General features: G+C 34.9%; 1 protein-coding gene across 1 annotated transcript in view; it reads right to left on the bottom strand.

The window, feature by feature from the left end:
- Positions 1–9,605: 9,605 nt before the first annotated feature.
- Positions 9,606–25,057, bottom strand: part of LOC127118979 (agamous-like MADS-box protein MADS2) — a 28,648-nt gene continuing 13,196 nt past the window's right edge. Inside the window, exons 2-8 of the mRNA XM_051049200.1 lie at positions 22,488–22,569; positions 18,389–18,450; positions 18,173–18,272; positions 11,105–11,146; positions 10,977–11,018; positions 10,009–10,139; positions 9,606–9,926 (exon numbers count right to left, since the gene is read on the bottom strand). Of these exons, the coding sequence (XP_050905157.1) occupies positions 9,836–9,926; positions 10,009–10,139; positions 10,977–11,018; positions 11,105–11,146; positions 18,173–18,272; positions 18,389–18,450; positions 22,488–22,569 (550 nt within the window). The 3' untranslated portion in view covers positions 9,606–9,835. The remainder of the gene's footprint in view (positions 9,927–10,008; positions 10,140–10,976; positions 11,019–11,104; positions 11,147–18,172; positions 18,273–18,388; positions 18,451–22,487; positions 22,570–25,057) is intronic.

Below are 25,057 nucleotides of genomic sequence, written 5' to 3'. Positions count from 1 at the left end.
CATGAGAAGACGGCTTTCACGTGTCCGTTTGGAGTGTTCGCATACAGAAAAATGCCTTTTGGGCTTTGCAATGCGCCGGCGACATTCCAACGATGTGTCCAAGCTATTTTTGCCGATCTAATAGAGAAAACAATGGAAGTCTTCATGGATGACTTCTCGGTGTTTGGTGGGACGTTTAGTCTATGCTTGGCAAATTTGAAGACGGTGTTGGAAAGGTGTGTGAAGACTAATTTGGTGCTAAATTGGGAAAAGTGTCACTTTATGGTGACCGAGGGGATTGTGCTAGGCCACAAAGTCTCTAAAAGGGGGCTTGAAGTGGATAGAGCTAAGGTTGATGTAATTGAAAAATTACCCCCTCCGGTCAATGTGAAGGGCATCCGTAGTTTTTTGGGGCACGCGGGGTTCTACCGGCGCTTCATCAAGGACTTCTCAAAGGTGGCTAAACCTTTGAGCAATTTACTCGCCAAAGATCAGGTATTTCTCTTCACCGACGATTGTTTGCAAGCTTTCGAGGTTTTAAAAGAAAAATTGGTTACCGCTCCAATAATAGTCGCTCCCAATTGGAATGAAAATTTTGAACTAATGTGTGACGCGAGTGACTATGCCGTTGGAGCGGTACTTGGCCAAAGAAAGGACAAAACTTTTCATGCTATACATTATGCGAGTAAGGTTCTTAACGAGGCTCAAATAAATTATGCCACTACGGAAAAAGAACTACTCGCAATAGTGTATGCGCTAGAAAAGTTTAGGTCCTATCTTATAGGGTCTAAAGTCGTGGTGTACACCGACCACGCGGCGATTAAATATTTGCTGACCAAGCCGGATTCGAAGCAAAGGCTCATCCGTTGGATCCTCTTGTTACAAGAATTCGATGTCGAAATTAAAGACAAGAAGGGGTCGGAAAACTTGGTAGCGGATCATTTATCCCGCTTGGTGAATGTCGAGGTTACCGCATCTGAAAAGGAAATCCGGGAAGAATTTCCTGATGAAAAATTGTTTAAGGTTCAAGTTAGGCCGTGGTTTGCAGACTTTGCAAACCACAAGGCTAGTGGTTGTGTGCCGGCCGATCTAACTTCGAACCAAAAGAGGAAGTTCCTTTCGGATGCGAAGTATTATGTTTGGGACGACCCATACTTGTTTAAGTTGGGTAGCGATAACCTGTTAAGGAGATGCGTAACTGGTGATGAAGCCCAGAGCATCCTTTGGCATTGTCACAACTCGCCTTATGGCGGTCATTATAATGGGGTTAGAACGGCCACTAAAATTCTTCAATCGGGATTTTATTGGCCAACTATTTTTAAAGACGCACATACCCATGCGCAAAGTTGTGACAGTTGCCAAAGAAGTGGTGGGATAGGTAAGAGAGATGAGATGCCTCTCCAAAATATCCAAGAAGTGGAAGTGTTCGATTGTTGGGGCATAGATTTTGTTGGACCTTTCCCACCCTCTTACGGGAATGAGTACATGCTTGTAGCTGTTGATTATGTCTCTAAGTGGGTTGAGGCGATTGCCTCACCTCGGGCGGATGCCAAAACGGTGATAAAATTTTTAAAGAAAAACATCTTTTCTCGTTTTGGAACACCCCGAGTGTTGATAAGTGACGGAGGGTCACACTTTTGTAATGCACCTTTGGAAACAATTCTAAAACATTATGGTGTGTCGCATAGGGTGACAACTCCGTACCACCCTCAGGCTAACGGGCAAGCGGAGGTCTCTAATCGAGAGATTAAGAGAATCCTAAAAAAAACCGTGTCCAATTCTAAAAAAGAGTGGTCCCAAAAATTGGACGAAGCATTATGGGCCTACCGTACGGCCTTTAAAGCTCCAATTGGCCTAACTCCGTTTCAATTGGTATTTGGTAAAACTTGCCATTTGCCGGTTGAATTGGAGCACAAGGCCTTGTGGGCCCTAAAATTTTTAAATTTTGAGAATGAGTCGGCCGGTAACAAAAGGAAAGTACAACTACTTGAGTTGGAGGAGATGCGCAATGCCGCATACCACTCAAGTTGGTTGTACAAGGAAAAAGCCAAGAAGTATCATGACAAAAAGATCCGAACCAAAGAATTTGTGCCCGGACAATTGGTCTTATTGTTCAACTCCCGGTTGAAGTTGTTTCCCGGGAAGTTGAAATCGAAATGGTCCGGGCCATTTCGGGTGAAAGAAGTCAAAGAGTACGGGGCCGTTATCATTGAAGATATGGACGAGAAAGACAGTTGGACCGTGAACGGCCAACGATTGAAAGTATATCTCGGCGGTCATGTGGATCGCGAGAGTTGTGCTCAGCCGCTCGATGCTCCTCTGTGAGCATCGCACCGTCGAGCTTAGCCGATGTTAAACAAGCGCTAGTTGGGAGGCACCCCAACATTGTAAGTATTTCCTGTTTTATGTTTGATCTTGTATGAGTATTGTGTGCTTAATCAGGCTGGATGACTTGCAAGTGCTGCATTTGCAAATGCACTTGCTGTCATGCTCGCTTGCAGCTCGCTAGGCGCGGCTGCAGCGAGCACGCTCGCTACCTGCTCGCTAGGCGAGGCAGCAGCGAGCGCTGCAGTACTGTTTTCTATTTAAACACTTCAGCAGAGCCAATTTGCCCTACCTTCAAAAATTTGTCTGAACGGCTCTGCTGAAGATTTCGTGCGTGGCCTCTCAAATTCTCTACTTTGCATCCCTATTTACAACATTTGTGTGTCGGTCAATTGCAAACACTTCCCACTTCTCCGTTCCAAATCCGTTTACCTCAAGGTTTGCCCTATTGCATGTTTCTTTTGTTGCATTATTTATTTCCAACTTTGAATGGTAAATAGGATAGGTGTGATAGGAACCTTGAGGTTGCATACAATTTTGGGAGTTTGCAATGTTGTGCATTTAGGTTTTTAAATTGGGGATTTACTCTTACTTAGGTTTTCCATGAAATTACGTATCCCCAATAGCATAGAACAATTCATAGTCATGAGGAATCATTGGGTTTTGCTGTGGAAACCTTGTATGTACAGGTTTTGGGGGAAACAATTTTGAAAATGCAGAAAACCCCAAAACCCGTAAGGTTCGCTAGCACTCGCTAGGCGAACCTGGGGCGAGCATTCGCTGCCACTTCGCTAGGCGAAGCAGCAGCGAGCAAACCAGTCCCTTATAAAAACTGTTTTGGTTCTAATCTGTTTGTTTCGTGTTTGTTGCTTTGTCTCTTGTTTTGCAGAATGGAGTCAAGAGCTAGTGCTGGCAAGAAAAGAAAGGGAGCGGCAACTACTTCACGAACCGTGCCAATCCAATTCGACCACGACAAGTTTGTGGGCCCGAAACAAGCGGCACGGTACATCGCTTTGGAGAAGCGAAACATTTTGCCTGAGAAGCGGTTTCTGATCAACCCACAGGGCACGTATCGGAGTTTTGCCGGGTTGATTGATACAAAGAAATGGGATAGGTTGATAAATCCCTTGGAACACTATGACATCGCTACAGTGCGGGAGTTCTACGCTAACGCATTGCCTGATGATGATGAGCCCTTCACTTGGGTCTCTAGAGTGGCCGGTCGGCCAGTTCCTTTTGACAGGGATACGATCAACCAAATCCTCGGGGAGCCGCTTCAGCTGGGTGCTGATGAAAGAGACCAGTACCATATTGACCTCCGGCTGCACAAGGATATCTCAGCAATTACAGCCGCCCTGCTTCTACCAGGGAAATCAGTTGAGCCGAACCCATCTGGGGTTCCTATGAGATATCATCGGGAGGACATGACTCCCATGGCTCAGCTGATTCTTCTTCTGGTTTTGACCAACATACAACCCAAATCCCACACGTCTACTGTGCCGATCCCAGTGGCACACTTAGTACATTCCATCCTCGCCAATGTTGAGATTGATGTGGCGAGGATCATTGCCAATGAGCTGAAGACGGTAATAGAGAGCGGACTGAAGTCGGGGGCTCGGGTGAATTGCCCCCTTGCATTCCCTTGTTTGATTATGAGCCTGTGCATTAAGGCACGAGTGCGACTTCCGTCTAGGGGTCAGGTTAGGATCCCGGCTCCTATTGATGACCGGTATGTGGCAAAATACTGCAGAGCTAAGGCCACCGGCAGCAGTGCAGCCTCAGGTAGCACTAGGGTTTCTGATGGTCCTAGTGTTTCTACTCCCAGGGTCGATCCATACCTGCGGGCTGCGTGTGAATACAATTTCCAGTGGATGGCAGCATCGCAGAGGGCTATGATTGACATGCACGACTCGATGCAGCGTTTGCAGCTGCAGGGTAGTGGTGCACATGCTTTGATGACACGGGAGCAGTTTCTGACTAATGCAAATTGGCCCGTGGACGTGCCAGTCTATTCTGAGGGGGTGGGAGCTGATGATGATGATGAGGATGATGATGAGGCGACCGGTTCTGAGGCCGGTAGTGAGGAGGAGTCTTGAGCCCTTTGTGGGTTAAGTTTTTGTTTTTTTTTATTTATTTCAGTTTTTAATTATGGCATTTTTATTTGTACTTTTGAATTTTGTATTTTGACCAATGGGTTGTACTATTGGGGTGTTTTGTCCCCCACGAACAAAATTTTATTTTTTTTCAGTTAATATTATTTATGTTTGTTGTTAATTTTGTGTGTTTAATAAAATTTTGGTTGAATGAGTGGCAAACCCTTCTAGATTGGTTGCTCCTCAAGAAGTACCCAATGAAGGTGCATCCGAGCTTGGATGGCAATGATAAGAATAACAAGTGAATGAAGCTAAGGTACATGGTTACCGTCGGTTAGAATTTTAGAATGCATTAGGAACTTTACTCTTTTTGGTAAATTGAATATTGTCTTTGTGCAACATAATTGAATGAATGTTTCATCTAGAACCTAAAACCACAAAGTGTGAGGAAACCTCCATTGTACACTTAAATGCTGGAGTCTAATAAGTTTTGTTGATTCATTTGATTCATTATTTGTCTGTTATTATTGTGAAATTGTGGAAGCAATTAGAAATGATCAAGGCACTTGTTTTCTTTCGAGCACAACTACATCCAAAAACAACTTACCTGTGAGCAGAGAGAGTATTTGTTAACCCCTTTGAGCCTGAACAGTTGAATCTCGGCTTGAAATAAAGCGAGATCTCAAAAATGTTTTTTTTTACAACCCGAAAAATCTTGATTATTGTTCTTTTACCGTAAAAAGTTAAGAGCATTCACTTAGGGTGTGGGAGAAATAAGTTGGGGAGAACGAAAAAGAATTGGTAAGTACCACAGCTTTTGAAAATGAAAAGAAAAACCGAGCAAGCATAGAAAAATATATGTATAGAAAATGTAGAAAATAAACATCTGTTTTGTATATTTGATGTGAAAGAAAAGAACAAAAATAGAAAGAATGAAAAAAAAAAAAAAAAAAAAATGAATGCTTGCTTGGAAGAAAAAAAATTTTAGTGAGAAATAAGAATTGAGTTGTGGAATATGTGTTGTGAAGGTTATAAATAAGAAACAAAGGAAACAAAGTCGAGTAGTGTGAATATTACTGTGAATGTCTCTTTTGCATCGGCACTTTCGTTTCAATGGCCTTAGAAATGACCCTTGTTTGTTAACCCGACCAAGCTTCAACCGAAAAGCCCTTAGTGATCTTTTTGCTTCCACAGTAGCATTTTTAATTGATTAGACATTGTATGAATCTGTTTGATTTCTTCATTATTTGTTAGTGAGTGAGATTAGTCCCGCGGTTGCAAACGCGCAAAATCTTCAATCCTTATTCGTAGAGGAGAGATAGGGTGATTCATTCAGAATAGTATTGTTGCAGATAGATAAATATTTTGCATTGCTACTTAAGTTTTAGTTCTTATGTATTATTTTATTCAAAACCGTTGGAAACGTGTATTTGCGGATTTCGCTTGTGTTTGAGCCGTTTATCCAACTTCGGAAAAACCGTTTTCTTAAAAGCAAATCCTCTTGTTCTTCAAAGAGGCATACTTTGCTTGAGGACAAGCAAGAATCTAGTTGGGGAGAGTTGTTAGATGCCCAAAAGTGCTTATTTGAGCTATCATATGTGGGCATCTTTCACTCTTATACCTTGCTAATGTGGTCAAAACCACATTCATTCTACATGGAATGCATTACATTGATAAACAAGCTTGGTGCCTTTGATGTGTGTGTTATTGTGCAGGAAAGGCATGAATTAATTGATAAGGAAGACACAACAAAATTGGCAAAGGAACCAAAGCAAACAAGCATTCTTTCTGCCAGCTCGCTAGGCGAGGATGTGGCGAAGCAAAACCTTCGCTAGGCGAGCTCCTGGCGAAAGGCTCCAGTAAATTGGTTAATTAATTCGCTAGGCGAACTGAAGGCGAAGTGGCAGCGAATTCAGTCTGTTTTGGTGAAATGAGCAGCCAGCACTAGCTCGCTAGGCGAGGCTCTAGCGAGTCCCCAGCGAGCATTCCAGTAGCAAAACCTCTCAACCTCGCTGGGGCGAAGGTTGAAGCGAGTTCTTCGCTAGGCGAAGGTCTGTTCGCTAGGCGAGCATGACAGTTCACAGGCCCAGTTTTCTCTGAGCGCAGGGGCATTTTTGTGCCCATTTTTGGCCTTCGCTAGGCGAGCCTTTCTGCTCGCCTAGCGAACGTGACAGTTCTGCACTTGTCTATAAGTAGCAGGTGCCACCTTTTGTGCCCCAACCACTTGATACCACTTTTAGACCACTTTTTACCAACTTTTCCATTTTTTGTACTTTCTCTTAGATATTTTACAGCATTGCTTTGTGGGGGATTTTATGCCCTAACTTCATTTCTCTTCATCTAGCAACCATCTTCCACAAAAAGAAGGTGGATTCCCATCCAACTTCGATCATTCGACTTGGATGTTGATCAACCCTCTTTTCTTACTTGCCGACCAAGCTACCATGAAAATGAGTAGCTAAGTCTCCATTTGTCAAGGTTAGATGTAGGTGATTTCCAAGCTTTGTGTGTAAATGTAAGGATCCTCATATGTAAACTCTTTAACGGTGAATATATGATGAAAACTTTGTTTCTATTTAAAACTCTTTGTATTGGTATTTGATCGAGAGATGTTTACCGATTCTTGACCTAGGTTTTCATCCAAACTTGTTTGTTAGCTAGAGATAGTAACGAATGATTTTGTTCACCATAAGGTTGAACCAAAACGTTGTCTTTTTGATAGATTGTGTTCGAGAGAAACAATGGATCAAAATGACAAAACTCACAATGGGTGTTCGAGAGAAACGCATTGAGAGGACTTTGTGAAATTATTTATCATCTAAAGGAGTTTATAATATGGTTGACCGTGCAAAAACATGCAAAGCAAATGTAATCATTGAAACCTAACTTTGACAATATTTCTCATATTAATCAAAACGTAACTTTTACCGCAATTAATTACTTTGTATGCAATATAACTTGATTAAAACCCAAAACCCTAGTGTTACTTTAAGTTAAGATTAATTCAACCATTGAACGGCAGCGATATCTTACAATCTCTGTGGATACGATAACAAAACCCGACACTTAAAAACTGTCTTTCAACATTGTGCAAAATAATATTGGACACATCTTAAACTTTTCACCGAAATATGCATCATCAACGTCAACACCTTTATCCCATAAAAGTTTTAAATCCTTAATTAATGGACTTAGATTAACATCAGATACTTGCGCTTCATGTACAACCAAGGAGATAGGTTGTAAATCGTGAGAAGTACAGGCCACGAAGAATGGTTAGTACTCAGATTACCAAAGGGGTTCATTCCATCTGTGGCAAGCCGGAGCCTAAGGTTTCTTAGCTCAAGGCCAAAATCCGAAAACAATGAATCAATTTTCTTCCATTGCAAATAATCATCAACATGGCAAATGTTTCCATCACATTTACTTTCATTCGCGTGCAATTTAATATTCTTTGCGTCATTCACATTATCAAAAAGCCTATTTAGTAGGAGAACGCTTCTTACTAACACTGTCATTGTCATCATCATTGTTGTTCTTCAACTTGTAGCGTGACTCACCACATTCTGGATATTGATCCAAATTTTCATACTCTTTCTTGTATAATATGCAATCATTAGCGATAGGATGTATTTTGACATACTCTAAACCCATTAAACACAATATCTTCTTAGTCTCATAACAACAATCCGACAAATTGTTATCTTCTAGTAACATTTGTTTTAACAAATCAAACAATTATGTGAAACCTTTATCTGACCACCCACCTTTTACCTTCAGATTAAACAATTTTAACAACACAGGAAATTAAATAAAACTGTTGCACCCCCTTATATAAAGGTGCATCTTTGTCGATACATAAAGTGTCATAAATATGGGCTTCCGTGTAAGACGATTCTCCAATATCATGGATCATATCTTCTAGTCAATAATCCATATCTTCATCATCTTCATCCAGTTGTGACGTTGCTTTTCGATTAATGCCCACCTCTTCATTCCATATCCATGTTGTATAATTTTGACATATTCCATCACAACATAGGTGATGCAATATTTCTTTCTTTGACTATTTTTTTATATTCCCGCAAACAACACATGGATAATAAAAGATACCATTATTATCGACAACATTTTTTCCCGGAAAATTCAATGAATTCAAGAACTTCATTCTCATACACCAAACGTAATCTATCAGCTTTCATCCAACTATGATCCATAACAAATTCTGAAATTTATATGAAAAGACTCATGTGAATCACACACTAATGCTACACACACAAGATTCTAATATGATTGATTATATGCACACAATCTGAATAAAACATAAACACGATCATATGAACAAAATGGTAACACCTAAAGCATATTCACAAAATTGCAACATGAACATGACAACACCTAAAGCATATCCACAAAATCTGAATAAAACATGAACGTGGCAACATGAACTATACACATGACAATGTCAATGCCGAAAGCGTTGATTCATGAAATACAACAAAAGCCAACATCATTTATCTGTTAAAAAAATAAACCAGTAACCCTAGCAAAGAACATAAACAATCAGAAGTGTCAGAGAGAGAGAATGGTAATGTACCGTAATTCAATGAGGATGGTGAAGACTTCGTTATCACTGTCATCTCGTTCGTTAGGGCACCCTTGTGTGTTATGAACAAAATGAGGTACCTGTTATGTTTTAATCTAGTGGAAAATAATTTCACAACGGTTGCAAGCTTCAACCGTAGTGAAATATAGAACATATAACCACAGTTGAATGAAACACATGTAGTTGTTATACTTTCATTTTTTAAATAACAATAAATGCGAAGAGACACACGCTTATTTTATTGAAAAAATGAAAAAATGATAATACTGGGATTTGAAACTTGTCATTCAAATTTTATGATCACGGTTATTTTTAGGAACCGTGATGAAAAATTTCTTAATAAAAAAAACATGCACATAAAAAATTTGATATGACTACCGTAGAAATAACAAAATAACGAAAAGAAAAAGTCATATTTTTTAATAGTGTGAATAACATAAATTTTAAAAAAATGTTATATAAAAATATATATAATAAACATAAATATATTAAACTATTCTTAGTTTAACTATAACAAAAATGACAATTACTTATTATATCATCTATCACAATTAACATGCTAGAATAGTAAGCATGCTATAGGATTTGAACACCGATCAGAATCAATATAAGAATACTTTGTTTAATCGTTTCCCTTATTGGTAAACTCAAATGTGTAAATAAGTACAAAGGAATCAGTTTGGGAAAAGAAATTCCAAATTCCTCAAAGAAATACACCTTATCAAGGTTTTATGCTGCATGAAATCTATTATATATTATAGCCTTTTATTTTAGGCACAACATAAGCTTTAGATTTCTTATAAAATCATTTATTAAACTAAAATTTATAAACTCAGTTCATCCATCCATTCATGAAGTCATTAGCATGCTGAGATGAGGTTCCTGCAGCTCCTCCTGATTCATTTAGCATTGAAGAATTGTAGCTGTATAGAAGAAAGATGAATCAGCTTCTTGAAAAAACAATATCTAATTAACATTTTCCACAATTAGGGAGAAGAATATTACCCAATTTGCAATGTACTATTGCAACGTGCTTTCTCATAGTATCCCTCTGATTGGTGAGGGGGGCAGCTATAGGGGCCATTTTGCTCCCTAGATTCCCATGTTGGTTGAAGGGTCACATTAATTTCCTCCAACTATGAAATTCAACAGGACATTATAGACTTCATCAAATGATGTGGCATACAAAGGAAAAAAAGATGAAATTGGACCTATAACTCTTCAACTACATAATTTCAAAAAAAAATTGAACATTCAATAATGAAAGACATACACAAATAAGAGCTCTGAAACACATACTCCTAACACAAATGCCGGGGCACAACACTGCTGACATTTTATAATGTTAAAAACATACAACACCAAAACCATCACATATACAATGGTATTTGAGTTTTATTTATTCGTTTATTATTAAAATATAATAAAAATACTCTTATCAAAATTTATATTTTTAATTCTTTATCGATTACATTGCTTCAAAATATATATATATATATATATATATATATATATATATATATATATATATATATATATATATATATATATATATATATATATATTTATAAATAAAAGGTGTGTAGCAACAAAGAAAAAAGAAATTTAAAAAACAATTGTTCAAATTGTACAACACATATTATATATATTATAGGAGTGGTATACGGATACCAATACCAATTCAATGTGTCCAAATAAAAAAATAAATTTCATATATATGTTTAAGTTTCCGGACATATGTTAGTATCAATTTCAAACAAGCGTTAGATACTGACGAGTGTCGGACACCACAACACGACTGTGTTTAGAGGCGTCATGCATTAGTTTGATTTTGATGAATAACCTTGTAAAAAAAGTAATCTGTGTCGTTTGACAAAATAAATTGAAAGAAAAATTCTACAAGGATTGAAGATGAGGTTGAAACATATCAGCATCATATCTAACAACTTTATTATATAGGTTTTGTTTTATACCTTGTTCCTGAGGATATTATTAGTCTCCAGTAGCATCTCTTCCTGTGTCCATAAAAAAGGAAGTGGGACAGCCTATAAGTACATGCTATGTATTAAAGCAAGATATAGAAAGTGTAAACAAGGTTTACCTTTCTTTGCAAATCTGTGAGTTGATCAAGCATATGCTGTGTCTGGAGACAATGCAACATAACTAATAAGTTTTTAATAAAAGTATATATCATAATCTAGTACATCATCTTATGATTATGGTGACAAGAACTTGTAGCATCTTTTGGAACATGATATATCTTATGTAATATTTCCTTATATCTTGATGTAAACGATAAGTTATTTCTAGAATAACACATAATCTTCATTCCTCATATAGACACACAAAGTTTGTCTAATTTTCTGAACTTTATTACATTCTATCTCAGTTTTTCTTTTATTAGCAAAGAAAAAATTAAATAGAAAAATGTAAATCTCCAAATTATTTTTCTGTCTATCTATCTCTTATTTTATTTTCCTAACATCCGTTGAGAATAACAAATGTGAATAATATAAAAAAAGTCTCACATTGGTTAGAAATATGAAGAGTTGAACATTTATAAGTAGAAAAATTCACACATCTATCATCTTAAGATTTTGGATGAGTATGGTATGTGTCTCTCATAAAAATGCCTTACTTTGTCTCCAAAATAAAATGTTCCCTGGTGTTGAAACCCCAACAGTGATTTCATGAGTCTTTGGTTCGAGTGAAGGAATCAATTCACTTGTATCAAAAGTATCCGATGTATATGATGAAAAAAGAGCAAGAACTTCGATTTTTGGTTGTCAATTTATTTAAAAATATATTTCTTATCATTAACATTTAATGAATACTAAAAAATTATATTAAGATTTCAGATTATAGTAGAAATTTTCAATTCATTTTAAATCGCTATAACATGGTGAAAGTTATCATTTTCGCCTATGTGACAATTTTGTTTGTATATATAAACCAAACGTGTAATATAATATCATGATGCAATCAATAGAGTTTCTCTCAAAGTTAATTAGATCTATTCTCTCTCTCTCTCTCTCTCTCTCTCTCTCTCTCTCTCTCTCTCTCTCTCTCCATCTTCATCTTCATCTTCAATCTTGTGCACCAACAATTGGTATCTAGAGCTTCGATTTTGATTCACAGGAAAACACAAGTGTACAATGAGGCGTGTGTGATTGTTTTTGTTTCTTGAATTCACAATGAATTCACAATCGGAATCGTAACAGAATCATATTTCTTCATTTTTCGGGATTGGAAAACACGAGTGTTTGGTGAGATCTGTGTGAGTTTCAGTGCACAAAATCGAAGATGAACGACAAAAACGGTAGCTTGAATACAAAGCTTCTAGTGTTTGATGGAAAGAATTGGAATCGCAGGTCGATTCAGATGCGTGTGTTATTTGGCTCTCAAGATGTTCTTGATCTCGTCCACGACGGTTACGTTTCGGTTGCGGAGGATGCGACGGAAGCACAAAGAAACACGCCAAGAGAAATGAGGAAGAAAGATCAAAAGGTGTTGTTCTATATCCATCAGTGTGTGGATGCGAACGTGTTTGAGAAAATTGTTGATTCTACAACGGCGATTACTATGTGGGACACACCGGTACGGTGCTACGACGGTGATGCATCAATGAAAAAGGTGAAAATTTTGTCTCTAAGTAAATAATATGAAAATATCAACATGAAGGACAATGAGAAGATACTTGATAACATCTCTAGAGTTACTCTGATCACCAATGAGATGAAATCTTGTGGAGAAACTTTGTCAGAACAAGTAATTATTGAGAAGGTAGTGAGATCTCTTACTCTTCAATTTGGTTACATTGTTATAGCAATTGAACATTCTAAAGACCTCAGCACCATGAGGATTGAAGAGCTACAGTGCTTCCTAGAGGCACAATAGTTGTGTCTGACTGAGAGAACCTCTAAAAGAGAGGTAGAGTAGGCTCTGAAGGCATCCTCTGGGAAGCAGAGTCAGAAGCAGCCTTAGTGAGAAGCCAAGAAGAGACATGATGGTGGTTTTCATAAGTCAAAAGTCTCCAATTCTGATGAGAAGAAACAATAGAAGGGAAAGGAAAAGTTTGACAAGAAGAAGGTTTAATGCTACTGTTGTAAGAAGTTTGGCCACTTTGCTACTGAATATTGCTCAAATAAGGAAAGGAAAACAGAAGAAGCAAACATAGTCAGAGGAGTTTTTGATGATGAAAATGTGCTATTGATGGCTTTTGAATATGATGGTGCATATTTAGTAGACTGGTGGTATATGGAGACTGGCTGCTCAAATCACCTAACTGGAAATAAACAATGGCTGATTGATTTTGACTCTAGAAAGAGGACAAAGATCAGATGTGCTAATAATAAATACCTCAACATTGAAGGTATGGGAAATGTCAAAGTCAATGTGAAGAATGGTAAAATTGTTCTAATCAAGGATGTTTGGTATGTTCCTGGCATGAATAGCAATCTGATGAGTGTGGGTCAGCTCATTGAGAAAGGTAACAATCTCTTAAAGTTGTATGATTCTGATCAAAAGTTGATTATGAAATATGAGCAGAGAAGTAACATAACATTCAAGGTGAATGTGGAGACAACTAAAACTAAATGCCTTAATGTAGAAGGCATTGAAGGTGAGAGTGAGTTGGGGCATAAGATATTGGTGCATCTTAATTTTAGAAGCTTATGGCATCTGAATTCTAAGAAGCTGGTATATGGCATTCCCAAGATTGTGAAGCCTGAGAAGTCGTGTGAGATATGCATGAGAGGCAAGCAACCTAGATTTTCATTTGCATCAGAAGTAGTCCCAAGAGCAAAACATGCTTTGGGAGTAGTACATTTTGACGCTTATGGACCATTTGAAGTACCTTCACTTGGAGGAAACAAATATTTTGTGTCGTTTGTGGATGAGTTCACAAGAATGACATGGGTAACACTCATCACGTTTAAGCATAAGGTATTTGCTGATTTTCAGAAGTTCAAGGTGAAGGCTGAAAAACAGAGTGGTCAGAAGCTGAAAGTTCTCAAAACCGATGGTGGAGGTGAGTATAACTCTATAGAGTTCAAAAAGTTCTGTGAGAAAAATGGAATTAAGCATGAGGTAATTGCTTCATACACTCCTCAACACAATGGTCTTGCTGAAAGAAGAAACAAAACTTTGCTTGATATGACAAGTAGCATGTTGAAGGAAAAGAAGCTCCCTCACACCTTGTGGGGAGAAATTGTTGCCACTACAGCATATGTGCTCAACGGGTGTTCAAAAAGAAGCTGAAGGAAATTGTTCCTTTTGAGAAGTGGATTGGTGATAAGTAAAGTGTGAGTCATTTCATGGTATATGGTTCTGTTTGTTACAAACATGTTCCAAGTGCTACTAGAAAGAAGCTGGACGATAGAAGCAAAGTAATGTTGTTGATTAGGTACCACAGTGCAGGTGCGTATAAGCTTTATTGTCCAATCACTAATAAAGTTGAAGTCAGCTGAGACGTCATTGTCAAGGAATCAGAAGTTTGAGACTGGAGTAAGTCTCAATCCAACTCTGGTGTAGTGCTAACACCTGAGTTAACTTCTAAAGATACTTCAGCATCCGAAGGTTCTGAAGATGAGTCAGAATCAGAAGATGATTCTGAAGGTGACTCTAAAGGTGAGTCTGACTATGAAGGTGAATCTGATTCTGATTCAAATTTTGATAATGATCCAGACTCTGGTGGTCAAGACTCTAGAGGAGGTCAAACTTCTGAAGGTGGTCTAACTTCTAGAGGTGGTTAAGCATATGATATTGTTCTAGCATCTGAAGAAGATTCTGAACAAGTTCAGAGGCCACAAAGAATCAGATAAATACCAATGAGGTTTGTAGAGTTTGACATGTTACAAGATACTGAAGTAGACTCTGAGGAAGAATTCATTAAGTGTGCCATGTTAGTAGACTTTGAACCAGTTAATGTTGAAGAAGCGCTCAAGAAGAAAGTGCGGAAGAAGGCCATGAAATAAGAACTTCAGGCTATAGAAAAAAACAAGACTTGGGAGTTGACCGAGCTTCCAAAGAACAAGAAAGCCATCAGCATCAGATGGGTTTTCAAGGTGAAACTGAATCTAGATGGATCAATTGGAAAACACAAAGCAAAGTCAGTAGCAAGAAGATTTCTATAGAAATAATGGTTAGATTACTTTGAAGTGTTTGCGTCTATAACTAGACATGAAACAATTAGATTGGTGATTCCTATAGCTGCAAATAGGAATTGGTCTCTAATACATCTGGATGTGAAATCTACCTTTCTGGACCATTGCAAGAAATTGTATACGTGTCACAATCTCCTGGATTTATGAAAAAGAATCAGAAAGGGATGGTGTACAAACTACATAAAGCATTGTATGGACTGAAACACGTTTCTAGAGCTTCAAATGTGAAAATTAATTCATTTTTCAAGCTCCAAGGATTCTAAAAGTCTGAGATGGAGTATGGCGTTTATGTTCAACATACTTCTGAAGGAAATATGATTCTGGTGTGTCTCTATGTTGATGAAATATTGCTGACAGGAAGTTGTACATATGAGATAATGAAGTTCAAGAAGGTGTTGATGAATGAGTTTGAGATGACTGATATGGGAAATATGGTATATTTTCTAGGGATGGAGATTTTATACTCTAAGATGGGTATCATTTTGCATCAGCTAAAGTATAAACTTAAACTTCTGAAGAGATTTGAGCTGACAAATTGCAAGACTGCAATCACACCGGTTGAAACCAATCACAAATTGAATTATGATGTTAAGGGTGATAATGTAGATGCTACAACTTTTAAACAGTTGGTTGGCTCACTGAGATATTTCTGTAACACCAGACTTGACATTTGTTATGCAGTTGGAATGATTAGCAGGCTTATGAAGAAACCAAAGTGGTCACATTACCAAACTGATGTCAGGATACCAAGGTATATTAAGGGGACTCTGAGGTATGGGGTTTTGTTCCCTTCTAGTGTTAAATTTGAATCAGAACTCATGTGCTATTCAGATTTTGATTGATATGGAGACAGAGTTCACATAAGAAGTACTTCTAGATATTTCTTCAACAATCTGGGAGGTCATTTCTCTTGGTGCTCCAAGAAGCAACCAATGGTTGCATTGTCAACCTGTGAAGTTGAGTACATTGCAGGTGCTTTGTCTGCGTGTCAAGACATTTAACTTATGAATTTGTTGCGGGATATGAAAATCAAAGTGAACAAGCATGTGAAGCTGACGATTGACAACAAATCAGCCATAAGCCTTGCTAAAAATCCGGTGTTGCATGGAAGAAGCAAGCATATTGACACGGAGTTTTATTTTTTGAGGAATCAGGTTCATAATAGAGTGCTAGAAGTTGTACATTATAATACTCAGAAGCAATCCATATTGGCACGAAGTTTCATAGAATGGTGTGCTGACTAAAGTTGTGAAGAGTGGACACTTTATCCACCCGAGGGATGTAATTTGTGTTGTACAGTTTAGTTACTTGAATATGAATTAATGGATGGTGTTAGAAGTAATCCATATTCAGAAGTTACCATTTTTGCCTACGTGGCAATTTTGTTTGTGTATATAAACCAAATATATAACATAATGAAATACTGCAATCAATAGAGTTTCTCTCAAAATTAGTTAGATCTATTTTCTCTCTCTTTTCTCTCTCTCCATCTTCGTCATCTTCATCTTCAACCTTGTGCACTAACACGGTGAAATGATATGAAGCAAAAATGTTCAGAACAACTTGAAGAAAAGATGATGAAATAAAAATCCAATCAAACTTTCCACACGATAAAAAAGGATTTGGTATAACTTTGTTTTGTTTATCTAATTTAACATGGCGATGAATTTTAGTATAAAACCTACATGATATTTGTGCACTATTTTGACCCTATCTAAAGTTTCATCAACCCGATTGAAGTGAAGCCAATGTTCAATGAAATCTAATATCCATAACTATAACTTTTATATAGATACACAGAAACCAAATTTGAAATGTGGAAGTCTGAAAAAATTATGGCACGATTTCTGCAATCCTGAGGCAATTTTCCGTCAGCTTACCACGACACATTAAATTAATGAAGCATTGCCATACAATTCTAACAAATTGTGGCATAATTATCTAACAGAAGCCCCATTTTAAACTAAATTTAATGGGAAGAAGAGATTGTGAAAATTAATCAAGGGAGGCAGTTGCAGAATTCTAGAGGACATAGATTGATGCTCTATTACCATTGAAATTCAACCATTTCTTTGTAATTCATGTATTCTTTCTCCAATTCTTGTCCTATGAATAATTGTTTCATGAGTAGCTAACTTTCATTTGATTAGGGCTTTCTAGATAAATTTATTTTGAATTGTTTGATCTATGTAATTTGATGAGTACTAATTCATGTAATTGTTGCCTATTATTATTCAATAAAGTTTGACTTTATGTTTTATATCCATTGAGAAATATTTTGATTGATCACATGTTGTGAATGATTACTATTCATAACTTTTATAATTTGAGCTAACTTTATTGTTCAACCTATAATAGTTCTAGACATAAGATATTATTTGATTTGTGATATAGGAATTATCCTCCAATAGAACCTTCTTTAATTCTGAATTCATTTAAGACATCAGAGAGTTATGATTCAAGAAGGGTGATAGTATGGATGTAATTGTAGTGATCAGACAAAAAATACTAATCAAGAACATATGAAGGATTAAAAAATGGCCGGATCATTTTTATTACTAGTTTTTCTTAAAGTTATTTTTAAAACACATTTTTGCCTAATATATATGCTATAAATACCTCGTTTACATTACATCATATTACATCAACTTTTAATTATCCAGTAGAAATTGTAACAATTCTTTGCATACGAATTTTAAGTATTATATTATGAGATTAAAGGTAGTGCACGGTCAGTGTAAATTTTTTGTACACCATCATTCAATAGAATTATAACGTTTTGCCATGTTATATCAATATTTTAAAATTAAACGTGTTATTTGGCGGGATACACGTCTCTGATTGGTTGACAGTGTAAAAATATTTTACACTATCAGTGTATAGTTTTTTTCTCTTATATTATTAGACGATAATTGATACACTTAATCAATTAACTTTCCTTTCAATCAATAATAACAACAATAAATTTTCACAAAATATAAAACAATACTATTAATTTTGCATACCTTGTTTGACCTGATTGTCTTTAAGGAAGAGTCTAACTGACGTTCTAGCTGCTCAAGCTCCCTAATATCTAACTGCTCCAATTCTTCTCCAAGAAAGTTTCTACAAGTTGAAAATATATTATTTATTTTCATTCAACCAATATAAATCATTCATAATTAGTTTTGGATAAAATAGCTTATTATAAAGAAAATCTCAAATGTGCCCAAGCATAATACCTCTGTGTTTGTTGTAGTCCCTCGACTTTTGATTTTAGCTTGAGATACTCTTGATAGCGCTTCTACTCAAGGGCATTGTGATGCATGCATGTTAGAATTTTCCAAAAGCCAATAAAGTGTTTTTATGTACTTGCAAAAATTGTATTTGTAAGAAAACAAACAAATAACATAGACACTCAAAATGAAATAACATAAGCATGTAGTGTAGTCTAATATTAAATTGTCGGTATATGAGAGATGAAATACCTTTGTTACTTCCTATATCTCATGATATTTGGTTATTATGAAAAGATTGAAGTTTAACGAGCAAACATTTAAATTTAATAAAACAATGTCAATATAATAAAACAATGAGGATTCTTCATCTTATAATTTACTCTATATAAAAGTCTATTAAAGAAGAATAAGGCTATGATAGTCATGTTAGACAGTATACAACGAATTGTTGAAATTATTCGAATATTTATAACATAAATCAAATATGTAATAATGTTATTGTTAGGTTAAATTAGTCTAATCGTTATGACATAAATCAAACATGTAATAATGTTATTGTTAATATATATTATTATATATTCTTATCAAGGTAGAGTGTAATGTTTGATGTTTGTGTTAGAGTCTATCTTTCATATGGGCTGCTCATACGTATCTTGGGTACAGGCATAAGAAAAACTTAAAGTTATGTTTTAGGAAGATGATATATACAATATAACAAAGACATGTTTTCAAATAAATTTCTTTTTTACTAAAATATTAGACCAAAATAATTTCAATTTCTTGGATGTCAAGTCAAACTTGGAAAATATTGACTAGCCAAACTAAAATCTTGCTTATGATTGTAAAAGAGAAAAGGAGAAAAGAGAACAAGTCATAAGGAGATTCTACAAATTAGGTACATAGGTGAAAAACAAATAGTCTTCCAGCATAAGGTTTTTGAATGAGTGAAAATGATATATAGAACAAAATGTAATATTTAATAAACTAAACTCTATCATTTATTAAATTTGGGGATTTTCCAAATTATTTTATTATGGACCATACTTTTATTCAAATCGTTAATTTTATATCTATTTTGATAAATTTTCTTATAATTTTTTTAGATCTTCTTCTATATGTAGTTGTTTGACTCCTCCCAATTTGAGCTACTCATCTTATCAAAAAATCTATGGGTCTTCTCTCTACATGTTCAAAGCATCTAAGTTTATTTTTTTATCATTTTTTTTTACTAATGGTGTTACTCTAACACTCTTTCTAACGTTGTCATTTTTAATTTTATTTTATCTAGTCTTACCACACATCGAACGTAACATCCTCATCTTTGTTATACATACTTTATTCTAGTATTGATTCTTAACTTCCCAACATTTTATCTCGTACAACATCCTAGATCTTATGCAGTCTGATAAAAAATTTCTTTCATATTGAGTGGTATCATTGTGTCACATAGAACTCCTGAAGCTGTCATTCATTTAGGCCATCCAACTTGAATTTGAGGGTCAACATCCCATTTTATTTTTTCATCATTTTGTATTACAGAGCAAAGATATTTAAACTGCTTTATTTGTAGGATGATATGGTCATCAACTTTCACCTAAAGGTTAGAAACGCTAAGGAGATTGAGACATTATTGATTCAAAAATCTTTTAAACGCAAATATGTGGTCAAATAAAAGTTGGATGAATGGAGAAGAAAAACTTTAATTTTGATTTATAAGAACAATATATATACAAATTTGTGCAATTCATAGGGAACTATACTTATTAGTTATTCCATAAAGTCATGAGAACATGTGATTGAGTAGAAATTAAGAAAAGAAACTCAATAAATTAAAGATGATTAATTTGATTTAATGTTTGAGAGATCAATTATGGAAGCGATCTACTTGCTATGGTGTTTGATGGAGCAATATCAAATTGATAAAAAAGATTTTTATTTTACTTTCATTGATTTGTAGAAGGCATATGATAGATACCTAAAGAGTTTGTGTGGAACTCCCTTTAGAACAAAATGTTTAGGAATACTTATATTCGAGCTTTCAAGGATGTGTCCGAGAAGAGCTTGACTAGTGTAAGGATATAAGGCATGATCACAATATTTTTTCATAACAATAGGATTACAACATTGTTAACTCTAAGTCCTTATCTTTTTACATTAGCTTAAAACCAAAAAAAAAAATTATACTTTTTATAGATAAGATAATCTTATTTAAAAAGATGATGGAGGATTAAAATGAGAGATTAGATATTTGAGGCAAAAATTAAAAATATATTGTGTTTGAATCAGGAGAAATATGTAAAGGTATATGGAATGTAAATAGGCAAGACAAATACATCTGCCTCCGTCCGGCCTCGGCCGCCTAGTCCCGAAATTAAGGGAGAAAACTATATTTAATTGAGGGAAGGTGCGGGGACGGAGAAAATTTGATTTTTATTTACGGAGGTGGGGGCGGGGATGCTAGTACCCACCCCACACCCACCTGCTCCGCCTCCGTCTATTAAATTTACTTTTATTTGCTTTAATTTTAATTTTATTATTAATTTATACTTCTTAATCTTACACTATCATGTTTATTAGAATTATTATTTTGTTATTTTTAAAATACAAATTAAATAAAAATGATCAAGCATTATGATTATTCTTAAAATAATCAATTATTTAGTTAAATTATTGATTTTTAGTGTTATTGAAAATAAATATACGTTTAAAAAAATACAATTTATGTGGGCGGGTGCGGGAAAACCCGTTCTTTGATGGGGGCAAGGGCGGGGGATCAAATATTAGCTCCAATCGAATTTGGGGACGGGGGCAGGTGTGGGTCTGGGCGGCGGGGGTGGATCCGAGTTGGGCGGCGGGGGCGGGTCTGGTTCTGTTAAACCCGCTCCGCCCCGCTTCGTTGTCATGCCTAAATACAAACTTAATAAAAGGATCATATTGTACCACAAGTCACAAGATTTAAATATGCAAACTAACAAATTTAATTTGCATGGATAAAATGGAAGATAATCTTACGACTTTGTTTGAGAATATGGAGTGGAAGAGGGAGAAATACTTAAAAAACGGGAAGGATAAAGCGGAAACAGTTGAAGCATTTTATTGGAAAGATTTTGGAGGGTTTGTTTTATCAGTAACGCAAAATTCTCATAATTTGAGAAAACTTAAAATTTGGAGGAGAATTTTGTAAGACTTACATAAAGTCCTCAAATATATTTTATGTTTTTATAATATTCTAAATATTAAAAATATAGTAACGATAAATATTCATTTATCATTCTATAAAAAACACAATTTCAAAAAATGTTAAAGATTTTTTTATTTTTTTTATAAATTTTTATTTCAAATCCGTCACTTCCCCTTCGGTCAAAATTTCCAAACAAATCCTTTCCATCCGTTCAAAATTTGGAGGGGAAGACTTTGCGAAAAAGAAAATATAAAGTGGAAAGAATTGAAGCATTTTTGTTGGGAAGATATTTGAGGGTTTATTTTTATCCATAACACCAAATTCTCTTATTTAAGAAACTCAAAATTTATATTGAATAAGAGATTTGGAGTACTTCCATAAATTCTTCAAAACATATTTTATGTTGTTGTAATATTCTGAATATAAAAATATATTAATAATAAATATTCTTTTATCATTTCATAAAAAAAAATACAATTTTTAAAAATATTAAAGATTTTTTTCTATTTTTTTACAAATCTTTTATCGAAATCCTTAGCTTTCCCTCCTGTCTAAACATTTATACAAATCCTAGGTGTTTAAGGTGATAAAAATACCACCTAAATTAAAATGAAATTTTTGTCTTAAAATTATAAGATTGATGATATTGTATAATATATGAATCAATATAAGATAGATAAGAATATTGAATTGGTAAGATAGGATGGAATATGCTTAGGATTTCCAATGCATATTATAAAAAATTACATAGAAGTGATATATGGATTGCATGTCATCAAAATTTATAGATTTTTTTCCTTCTCTTTGGATCTTAAGTTGGAAGCAATATAATCATTTTGAAAAATGTATACACTAAAAAAACATTTTATGCAGGGTCAATTATATTATACCAATGTCTATTGTAGATTTAGTTAGAATCACCTGTGTCTCAATTTCATTTTGGTGGTGTAATTCCAAGGCTCCATAGCTGCATCTTTGGTACCGTTCAAGGGTCTTAGCCATGCTAAAACCAGTAGCAAAAAATGAGTATAATTATATAAATATTTGCAAGTTCAGAAAATGGAAGGTAAAAGAAAACAATTAGAAGCATATCATAAAATACAGTCAATATAAAGCATGACTGCACCAAAATCTTTGCTCTATGTAGTCAATGTGTGAACTAATTATGGAAGCAAAGATAAAAGGCTGGAAAGCAAGAATACAAACACAGGGTTTGATTTTGACTCGATCTTATGAAAATGATTCCTAGTCCATCATTTTCCATGATGATTAGTTTTTACAGCTACCACTTCTTAGTCATAGAAATAATCATGTTGTCACGCACATAATTTGCATAAAAGTTTTATATACATGGTTGGTAGAAATTAAATATTTTTAATTGAACCAAGACAAAAGAAAAAATAAGCACATATTTCATATTAAATGAATAGTAAAATCTTGCTATGCATGTTGTTTTAACTTTAAAAAATAGATTTTTTTTAATTAATTTTTTTAAAAATGTTTTTGAAAATATTATAAATTTTTTAAATTTACTTTTTTTTTTAAATTCAAAAGTTAAATTTGACATCTTATAATATAAACATATATTAATGAAAATCCAAACATAGTCGAAATCGCAGTTTTTAAAAAAAAATATATTTCAAAAATGATTTTTATGAAAAGTTATTTGAAATACCTTCAAAATTAAATGATTTTTTAAAATTTTGATATCCAAATTATTTAATAAAATGATAAAATACCTAAATTTTGATATCCAGATGATTTTCTGAAATTTTGATATCCAAAATATTTTTTAGATGATTGTTGAAACATCAAACAATATTCAAGGTTCTTCTCTAGATATATGATAACTCTGCATGTTGCTTGATAATGAAGTTGTGTAGGCTTCTGTAGGAATTTGCTCAACTGTTGTGTGGCAAGAGTTATGTCAGGTCTGGTGTTGTTCAGATATATTAACCTTCAAATCAATCTTCTGTATGATGTGATGTCTTTGAAATGTTCACTATTATCTTGCCACAATTTTAGTGATGGATCTAAGGGTGTTGCAGCAGGTTTTGATGCAAGTAATCTTATTTCATTTAGAAGATCCAGGCAGTATTTCCTTTGAGAAATGGTGATGCCATCTTTGGAATGAGCTACCTCAAGATCAAGGAAGTACTTTAATGTTCCCAAGTCCTTGATTTTAAATTTTGCATCAAAAATTAATTTCATACGATCAAACTCCATCAATGATGTTCCTGCTAGTATTATGTCATCAACATATACTAGTAATATGGTAATGTGTTCACCCTTCTTGAAAGTGAACATGGAGTAATCAATAGATGCTTGAACATAGCCAAGTTCTAATAGAAGATAGGTGAGTTGTTCATACCACTTTTGACTAGACTGCCTCAAACCATACAAGCTCTTCACAAACTTGCACACTTGGTTTGGTTTGACACATGAAACACCTAATGGTATAGTCATTTAAACGTCCTCTTCTAAATCTCCATGCAAGAAGGCATTATTTACATCAAGTTGATGTAAGTGCCAATGGTTGATGGATGTTAAATCAAGTTGAATTTTGACAGTAGATAGTTTTACCATTGGTAAAAAAGTGTCAGATTTACATGCAAGAGCTTCTAGTTTAGAATTCATAGCTAGGTTCCAATTCTCATATTTACATGCTTCCTCATAAGTTTTAGGTTCAGAATCTTGGGTGAAAGATATGTTGAAAGACTTATGATTAGAAGATAAAGACTCAAATGAATGGAAAGAAGAAATAGGGTATGAAATACCTAAAGTTGATGATGCAGCCAAACTGTTTCATGAATTGCACACATAGTCCTCTAGGTGAGTAGGAGCTTATCTGTGTTTAATGGGTCTATTATTGTTTGTTGGTGGTTGATTCTTATTGTCTATGGTTGGTGGAGTGTTTGATTAATGTTCATAAGAAATAGGTTCATGCTGAGATGTAGGTGGTTGATCTTCAAGTTGTGTGGGACTGTCTTAAGGATCATGATGTTGATGAGTTGTGTTATCACTAGTGTGATATTGCCAATTTTGGTTTAAAATGGAACATATGTTCAAGGTGAATGACATTTCTTGAAATTGATATTTCCTTATTGTTAAGATCCAAAGAGGATTGTTCCTTTTACCTCTATCTTGTAACCCAAGAAAATGCATTTTCTTCCCTTATGGTCTACTTTGGTTTTATATGCATGAAGTTTTGAAGCATAAGTAAGTGTTCCAAATATTTTTAAAACATGTAAGTCGGGGTCCTCATTATATAAGTGATAATAGGGTGACTTATTTTTCAAGACAACACTTGGAACTCTATTTATGATGAAGGCAACATGCTTGACAACAAAAGACCAAAAGGTTTTAGGATTATTAGCTTGAAAAAGAAGGGCTCTAGAAATATTTAATATATGTTGGTGTTTCCTCTCCACCCTGCCATTCTGCTGGGGGGATTCAACACAGCTTGTTTGGTGAAAAATGCCTTTTGATGC

This window comes from Lathyrus oleraceus, chromosome 2 (assembly GCF_024323335.1).
Source record: "Lathyrus oleraceus cultivar Zhongwan6 chromosome 2, CAAS_Psat_ZW6_1.0, whole genome shotgun sequence".
Taxonomy (NCBI): domain Eukaryota; kingdom Viridiplantae; phylum Streptophyta; class Magnoliopsida; order Fabales; family Fabaceae; genus Lathyrus; species Lathyrus oleraceus.
This window is presented reverse-complemented; position numbering and strand designations above follow the sequence as displayed.